The 8,733-nt window shown below is 35.6% G+C and overlaps 2 protein-coding genes across 4 annotated transcripts in view; one reads left to right on the top strand and one right to left on the bottom strand.

Annotated features, from left to right (window-relative positions):
• Positions 1 to 1,960, bottom strand: part of LOC116844471 (polymerase delta-interacting protein 2) — a 2,660-nt gene extending 700 nt beyond the window's left edge. Inside the window, exons 1-4 of the mRNA XM_032816003.1 lie at positions 1,691 to 1,960; positions 1,181 to 1,336; positions 879 to 978; positions 459 to 800 (exon numbers count right to left, since the gene is read on the bottom strand). Of these exons, the coding sequence (XP_032671894.1) occupies positions 459 to 800; positions 879 to 978; positions 1,181 to 1,336; positions 1,691 to 1,785 (693 nt within the window). The 5' untranslated portion in view covers positions 1,786 to 1,960. The remainder of the gene's footprint in view (positions 1 to 458; positions 801 to 878; positions 979 to 1,180; positions 1,337 to 1,690) is intronic.
• A 233-nt stretch (positions 1,961 to 2,193) lies between these two features.
• On the top strand, positions 2,194 to 7,048 carry LOC116844396 (probable E3 SUMO-protein ligase RNF212). Of its 3 annotated transcripts, none has more exons than XM_032815873.1 (5): positions 2,194 to 2,312; positions 3,198 to 3,337; positions 3,425 to 3,618; positions 3,705 to 3,922; positions 6,218 to 7,048. In XM_032815873.1, the coding sequence occupies exons 2-5, from the start codon at positions 3,214 to 3,216 to the stop codon at positions 6,402 to 6,404; spliced, it is 723 nt and encodes a 240-aa protein (XP_032671764.1). In that variant the 5' UTR covers positions 2,194 to 2,312; positions 3,198 to 3,213; the 3' UTR covers positions 6,405 to 7,048. The 3 variants fall into 3 exon arrangements, with proteins under 3 accessions (XP_032671764.1, XP_032671765.1, XP_032671766.1); XM_032815874.1 differs by having other exon boundaries at positions 2,220 to 2,316; XM_032815875.1 differs by lacking the exon at positions 2,194 to 2,312 and adding an exon at positions 2,620 to 2,797.
• Positions 7,049 to 8,733: the final 1,685 nt, after the last annotated feature.

Below are 8,733 nucleotides of genomic sequence, written 5' to 3'. Positions count from 1 at the left end.
TATATATATATATATATATATATATATATATATATATATATATATATATATATATATATATATATATATATATATAGTGGCTATATTATTCTTTATATTATTCTTTTTTCTATCCCGCGTTTCTTAATGTATAACATTTATAAGGGTAATTTTTTTATTTGAATGGTATCACTTTTTACAAAGTTACATTGAAATAATAGTCATCTATATTGCTTCTGTCATAAGGTTGTATGTGCAAAATTGTGATATTCTATTTCTTATGAACCATGTGTAGACAAATCAAACTTTAACTACAAATGTCATTTACCGCGATAAATGTCATATTAAATTTTTGAAGCATTCTGGTTTAAGTGAATAATCTCTTTAAGTAAATGCGTATCTTTCTTTCTTTCAATAGAATAGTTATTTTAATAATTCTTACCAAACACCAGCTAGAGAATAACAATAAGTTGACTCACCCAGTAAACAGAAGTCGTCTGACTTTCTCTGCAACCCATGTAAAAAGGTATGACGGTGATACGAACATTCTCTGTTGTTTCCTTATGCACATCAGACAATTCGAGCCACGGGTGATTCTTTTTTTGCCATGCTCGAAGAGTCTCCTGCGCTACAAAGCATGGTTCTTTGTCCGGGTCATAAGTCAGGAACTTGTCAAACAATTCATGTTGTAAAGCCGCTTTCTCGTTTGTGCTATATGGTAAGACATCCTCGTGCGCAACATAATCCAATCCTGGGATGGCGTACAAGCTGCGGCTGCTTTCGTGATTGCCCAGGAAAGTCACTGCTTCTGTTTGAGCGCGCTAAGCGATACATAAAGAAGTTTTATAGCTTGTGTGAATATGCATATTATTCTTCTTATGTAGTATATAAGGACTTACTATATAAGGACAATCCCGCTGATCAATCAGAACTTGATAAAATGTATGTGTTCTACCTTTTACTTCTTTACCCACGCTGTTAAAATTGTTATCATCCTTTCTGCACAAATAAACAGGCTTCGGTCAAGAATTTTAAGTCCATATTGCAAGTATTTACAAATAATTACCAGAAATAATTTACAGACAGCACAGTAGAATAAACCTATTGCTAAATAATTTGTAACACAAATTAGAGCAAAGAAGCAACTGCATGAGTGTATAAGTTAAAAATAAACTATATAGTTATAAATAACTGTACATACTCATCTTTTTTACTAGATATATCTCTATCATATACTCTGGCCAGCCAAGGGAAAAGAATTGCGCCACGATAACCGAAAACTCTGTGTAGAATCAATTGACCTGTTTCATATTTTCCTTGTAGTTTTGGTGTCTCTAGTTTACCAACTTCTGCTAACCTGAAAAGATATAAATATATTTTATTAAAAGTTTAAATCTTTCTTAACATTTCCTGACTATTACATATAAAACTCGATAACCATTACATATAATTTGCAAAGACCTATTGTCACAATGGTATTGCGTCATAAAAGCTATTTAAATTAATAGATTGTAAAACAATTCTCTGTCTTTTTCTAACTCATGGTTCTGCGCACAACGCATGTATATAAATGAAGAAGTAATGAATAGTAATCAACATATTCGAATAAAAGTGAATGTGAAATTAATTCTTTCTTCGTTCGCGACTACATATAAGACATTGTTACTTGAAACATTACTCGATAATTTATTTCATCTATCTCGTTCGGTACCTGATGTATCGTGCGTGTTGCACACAGAATCTTTCGGGCGCTTTCAGAAATGATCGTTTGAGGTTGCGGCCGATGAGAGTACGCATAAGTTCCATGATTTCGGGGGAAATATTGTAGATATTCGGCACGTATCGAAAAGGTTTATGTCGCGAGATGAAAAACTTGCGACTGTCGCAGTTGCGACGACATTTCTACTGATATTTTCCCATCGTCTTGGAATAGTGGAGGTTATACTGTTTATATTGCTGATATGACAGAAGTGGGGGCAGCAGGTGTAAAAAATCTTTCTGACCCAACGTTGAGTTATACTATTGACCAATAAAGGTGCCAATACATGGGAACGTTCCAGCATCGAGTGTTAAAGCCAATCAACGTATCAGGTTCCAGAAGTATATTTGTAGTTCTTACGGAAAGTCGCACGTTGATTGGCTACCGCTTTAATGCTCGACGCTCGATGCTCCCATGTAAAGGTATCTTAAGAACCGTTTATTCCTTCCCGTTATGTTTGAATGCTTGGTGCCATTTTGGATCTTTGGAACCGCGTCGTTCGCAATTATCCTCAGTCGCATCACGTCAAAGAAATAAAACTCGATTAATTCAATTGTCTTGGTGCACATACACTGTGAGTAAGTTTTGATCACTTCAATCAGTATCTAATATACTAACTTAAACTGTCCAGTGTTACTTGGAATTCTTATATCTAGAAATATCTAAATTAACATAAAGTATCAAAGGGAAAAGTCAGGGTAGAGTGTTCAGATTTCATGTAGTCCATATTTTCCGCAGAGTTCTAGAGAATAGCTATGCAAAATTTGATCCACATCGGTCAAGAGTTTAAATGTTAAAAGAAATATACAGACAGACATTATATTTCATATAGGCTGCGTTCAGGAAACCGCTATTTACCGCTATAAGCGTGCTCTGTCCTTGTTTGTTCTTGAAAGTTAAACAAGGACAGAGGACGCTCATAGCGCTAAATAACATCTCCCCGGAAACAACCATACCCATACAGCACAAATCTTCAAAAGACGTCTTAAAGATATTCTAAGCACATTATACATCTTAAAAATATCCTAGAACATTCTCTGAAGATTTTGTACTATCTAGGTATGTAAATAGTTTAAACGGAGGGTAGACCGAGACGCATACCGAGACGGATCAAAATAAGATTTAAGACAGTCCTATTGTTAGTTTTTTTGTTTCAAACGAGCTATTTTGCGTCGGTTACCTTAACCAGCTCGTTTGAAACAAGAAACTAACGACAACTGTCTTAAAATTTATTTTGATCCAATTTGCCTCGGTCTACCATAACGCGATTGAGAAGACCACTTTCGCCCATACAGCACAAATGTCCGAAATACATCCCAGAGACATCCCAGAGATATCACATTGTCTTTGGAACGTCTCTGGGATGTATTTGGTGCTGTATGAGCGGTTTCAAAGTAATAGTGAGATGGGAGAAAAATATCAACAATCTCACGAATCGCATGTTTCGCCCTTTTTTCAGTCACATAGCTTTCATCATGGATACATTTCTTCTAAATACATCAATATGCAATAAATGCTTCACCTTGAAATACAGAGGGAAACAGCCGTATCTCTTGACACAATGTGCTCATATTTATTGTCAGGATTGCTGGCAAAAAGGTATTCGTATAAGAACAAGCCTCGAAAAAGTGACGATTCTGTATTGTTTACGATCTTCGATTTATCATTGTTTTTGTCGCGTTGTAGCCGAGAAGCACTGCACCCTGTGCGGAAACAACGATGTCTTAACCGTGGAACTGGGTGAGCAGTTGCCGCCCAAAGTGAAACCGTTATTCGAGCCGCTCGCTGAAACTCTCAAGACATGTTTCTTCGACATATTGCGTGTCGACGAGTTTCGAAACAATCAGTTGAAAATAGTTATGCACTATCTTATCGAACTTGTATATATCACACACGCAACCGACTATCTTTTATTCTCTACTTATAATCCTTATGCTGTATTTTTATACCACGATTGCGTTTTAAGGAGAAGAAGTACAACGTCATAAAGAACCGGCACTGGACTATGGCACAGGATATGAAAATGCTGACGATAAAATATATGCGTCTAAAGAAGGATGCGTTCGAGAAGGATAAACTTGAGAAGCTGTCCGCTCAAATCCAACAGAATTCCTCGCGTCGCGAGTCCAGCACGATACAGACACCACTAAATTCTAGAATTTTTATTCATCCATCTAGCTCTGGGTAAGAATTGAAAACTCGAAGAGAACAATTAGCACACGCTACCGTCACGCGCGTTCGAATCGAAGATAATTACATCCCCTGGCAAAAATAGAAATTGGAGAATAAATAAAGTGTAAACAAAGAGTGAAGATGCCAATTCATGGGAGCGTTCCAGCGTCGAGCGTTAAAGCGTTAGCCAATCAACGTATCAGGTTCCAGAAGTATACTTTTAGTTCTTGCGGAAAGCGGTACGTTGATTGGCTACCGCTTTAACGCTCGATGCTCCCATGTAAAGGTGCCTTGACGGAAATGTAAGCGCTTCACTTAAACCCGTATCAGACTATAGATTAGGATTGAGATTGAATTGAAATTTAGCCAATCGGAGCAAAATTTACTAAGCTCAAGTTTGGTGAACGTTGCTCTGATTGGCCAATTTTCAATTCAATCTCAATCTTAATCCGTAGTCTGATACGGGCTTTATACTTCCGTTACTATTTGTTTACACTTTATTTACTCTCCAATTTCTATTTTCGCCAGGGTCAGAGTATCAATTGTGAATCTTTTCATTAAGATCTTTTCACTAAGATCGTGAACTCGATCTTACTTATCAATCATGTAATTGTTTTCTCTAGTATAAAATCATGAAAAGTGAATTTTGCAGCACTTTAAGACGATCATGAATCTTTTCCTCCAACGTGAATTTTTATAAAGTAAATATTATCATATATTTTCGAGGTTAAGTCTTTTAATTTTTTTAGGTAAAGTTTTTCACTTTTCATGATTTCATATTAAGAGAAAAGATTTATGATTTTTCAAAAATGAAAGACTTTGATATGACCGTAGATCTTTCTTCCTTCTTAAAGTTAATATTACATATGTCATACGACAAACTTGTCGGACGTTCTAATTGGCTGTCGAATAGAGAATTTCTGAGGTATCTGGAAGAAAAGTTAGGAACTTTAAGAGTATTCTATCTATCAACCAATCGACATGTCCGATAATACTGTCGTACGCAGGGGGTACGACCTCCCTCTTGTAAAAATTGGCCCCCGTTTTTAATCGCGCCTTATGAGATAGTCTCCGGATATGGCCGGACTCAACTAATAACATCATGCGGAGTGGCGATACGGCATTGCGCGAGTTACCGGATATCTTATATAGAATGCTTTCCAATTGCTTAACACATTTTGACACACACGTACACAAAACCAGTTTATTGGTCACATATTATCTAAAATATCTTGTAAGATAATATGCAATCAATAAACTGATTTTGTGTAACACAGTGTACGCAACTGGAAAGCACCCTTTATTCAGTTTCTTCATTTTTTAATTCTTATCATCTTATAAAAATAGTAAGAGATATACATTTATACATATACATATATGCATGCACACAACTGTATACGTGTATATGCTGCTTGCTATTGCTTGCTATAACGTCTGTCATTCATACTTCAATTGGCGTGCATCCCCACTCCGCATGACGTCACCCGTTTAGTTCGGCTATATCCGAAGACTATTGCAGAGGGTGGTAAGTATAGAGCGTACCACTTTCCAGACGGGAGTTTGTACCTCCAGAGACCCTATTCCATAACCACTTATCGACAATTGTCAGATCAGTAGTCGTGGTTGCGTAGCTTTTCTATGGTATAAAAAAGTGCAACGACGTTTACCAATCCGATAATTGTCGGTAAGTGGTTACGGAATAGGGCCCCAGTGTTTGGATTCTGTAACTCGTTATTGGAGTTAACGACAGTTTCGTTATCATTGCGCAGCTTTTCTATGGTATACAAAAGCTGCACAACGATAACGAAATTGTCGTTAACTACAATAACGAGTTACAGAATAGGGCTACATACCCTTATAGAAATATCATACTAAGAATCATTGATAATTACTTATTATCCAGTATTTTTAATACTGAAAATAAGTAATTATCAATGATTCTTAGTATGATATTTCTATAAGGGTACACGTTTACCGACAACTGTCGGATGTAAGCGTGTACGGAATAGTACCCCAGGGTTCTGATTCTCGAAAATATATCGCATACGACATTTAGTGAAAAGCTATAGTATACGTAACATGAACTATAGCTTTTCACTAAATGTTATATGCGATATATTTTCGAGAATCAGGGCCCTGGGATACTATTCCGTTCCCACAGTTGTCGAATCGGACAGGCGTCGTTGTGCAGCTTTTTTATACCGCGGAAAAACTGCGCAACGACGCCTACCGATCCGACAACTATCGGAATCACAGTAACGAACATTCAAAAGGACAGTTTTTTATGTATTTCATTGTTCTTCACAGATATTCCTCGGAATCGATGGGAATGCAATCCGTCGGTATAATGCCTGTATCAATAGATCCCAAGAAACAGCGCAAAATCATCAACGATTTTCGAGTACCTAACAAACGTAAAGATATCCATGAGTCCATGATGTCTATGAATTCCTACGATACAGATTTAAGCTCAAAAATTCTTTTTAGAAGATAAAAATTTTTTTTCCTCGTTCTTTTCTTTTAGGTTTGCATTCCAAAACATCCTTTCCAAAGAAAATTTTACTTTTAAGTCTATAATGTATGTAACATGAACTATAGATTTAAAAGTAAAATTTTCCTCGAAAAAAATGTTTTGGAATGCAACTTGATTATAAATCCATGTTATCGAATTTAAATGACGTATCGTACAATTTATGTTATATACGAATAATATTTACCCATACAATATAAGGTCTTCTGGAGACGTCCCAGAGATGTCCTGAAGACCTAGAAACGTCTCCAGGACATACTCTGGACGTCTCCTGGGCATCTGTACTGTTAGGACATATAAGATAATTTTTTTTTCGAAATTAATTAATTAGAGTTTATTTGAGATTTGTATCGTACAGACGAACAGAAAACGTATTTATCTGTTACAAGAAGTATCCCAAACAAAACATATCTCCCCAAGATATCCTAAAGACATTCTGAGAACGTTTACGTCCTGAGAACATCTCCTACAAATCTTGTGCTATCTGAAGTTAATTTTTACATGGCACATGTTGTTTATTATTATTTCCTCAAAATATGCTATAAATTATTTATTTCAAAATGTTTTAATATCCATCAATAAAATAAAAAATTAACTAATGTAAAATATTTTTGGCGTATTATTAAAGATTTCTTCCTTTTTTCTTTTCTCTTTTCATTTGTTACTAGCTAAATATTCTAAAAAATTCTTAATATTAAATATTTCTCAAGATATGCACACAAGTATAATAAATAGAAAATGTTTGGCTGCGTTCGTCTTGGGCATTCACGTGCTGTAAGCGTCATTCTAATTTTATCACTCATTATGACTGCGTTCGCTTTGGGCGCTTATGCATTGTAAGCGTCATTCTATCTTCTTCCCGCATGTAATAAGCGATAAAGATAGAATGACGCTTACAGCACGTAAGCGCCCAAAGCGAACGCAACCTACATGTAGAAGGAAGATAGAATGACGCTTATAGCGCGTGAACACTCAAAACGAACTATATGGAAGATTTACTCAACGTCAAATTTCTGTGGTGTAGAAAAATTAGAATACGAAGTCCGCGTTTTCCATGGCTGCGTTCCGAAATTCACTGCCAGTATTGAAAATCTATAATTCATGTCACGGTTAGGCGACAGTTTACCGAAAAGTGGAAGGGATAATGTTGGTATCAAGGAAAATCTCTACACGATATAATTTAAAGATCTATTCTTTGCAACTGCACTGCTGAACTGGTGCAATAAATTGAAGTGAAGCAAATATACGTTTTCTCATTCTAACCTTTTGTATTAGTTCAGCAGTGTGCAGTTACAAAGAACAGATCTTTAAATTATCGTGTAGAGATTTTCCTTGGTATCAACATTATTCCCTCCATTTTTCAGGAAACTGTCGCCTAACCGCACACATCTGTCAAAAAGTTTACGTAAACTAACAATTTATCACTTAAACAGTGTCAGTAATCCTTAGAAATTGAAATTATGTCATCTAGAGGTTTTCGTTGGTACCAATCTTATTCCCTCCATTTTTCGGGAAATTGTCGTGTTACCCCGAGAAGCAGTTACAGTACAAATATGGCGGCGAACAGCTCGATAGAAAAAGTAGATCTTTTATCCACACAGCAGAGGTATCCAAAATATATCATAGAGACATCCTAAAGATATATTTGGGATATGTGATATCTTCAAGATATCCCTATGATGTATTTGGGACATTCCTGCTGTGTGGGTAGATGCGGAAACAAATAACAGTACGTCAAGCACTTGCTCATCCAACGTTAAATCGATCGCAAACTGATCTATTATATAATAATTATATATAATAGAATAATTGTATACATATAGAGAGAGAATAATTCTGATTCATATATCAATCTATTCAATGTGGTTTTTATATATATATATTAATTTTTTAATTATATATATTTGTGTGTGTGTGTGTGTGTGTGTGTGTGTGTGTGTGTGTGTGTACACATATATATATACAGGGTGTTCCCAAAAGGTGGTACCAAATGTTAGGGTTATGTAGTACTCGTTAAAACAAACAAAAAAATTTTAATGAACAGTACTCCGAAAACCTTTTATTTCTGAGTTATGAAGCATTTTATTCTGTGAAAAATAGAAAATAACTAAAATTTACAATAAATGTTCAATGTGTCCCCCGTCCATTGCATTGATGAATTTTGCTAAACATTCTTCTACTTGGCTGTTGGCGATTCAGATAACCTGCATGATACAACCGTGCTGCTTTTGAAGCATTGCCCTTTGCTCTGCCATATATAAATTGAATATCTGAAAAATGGCTAATTTTTACA

This window comes from Odontomachus brunneus, unplaced genomic scaffold (genome assembly GCF_010583005.1).
Source record: "Odontomachus brunneus isolate Ranch 3 - 2012 unplaced genomic scaffold, Obru_v1 Obru_scaffold_041, whole genome shotgun sequence".
NCBI classification, from domain to species: Eukaryota; Metazoa; Arthropoda; class Insecta; order Hymenoptera; family Formicidae; genus Odontomachus; species Odontomachus brunneus.
Note: the sequence above shows the minus strand (reverse complement) of the source record. Positions and strands in the feature narration are given on the sequence as shown.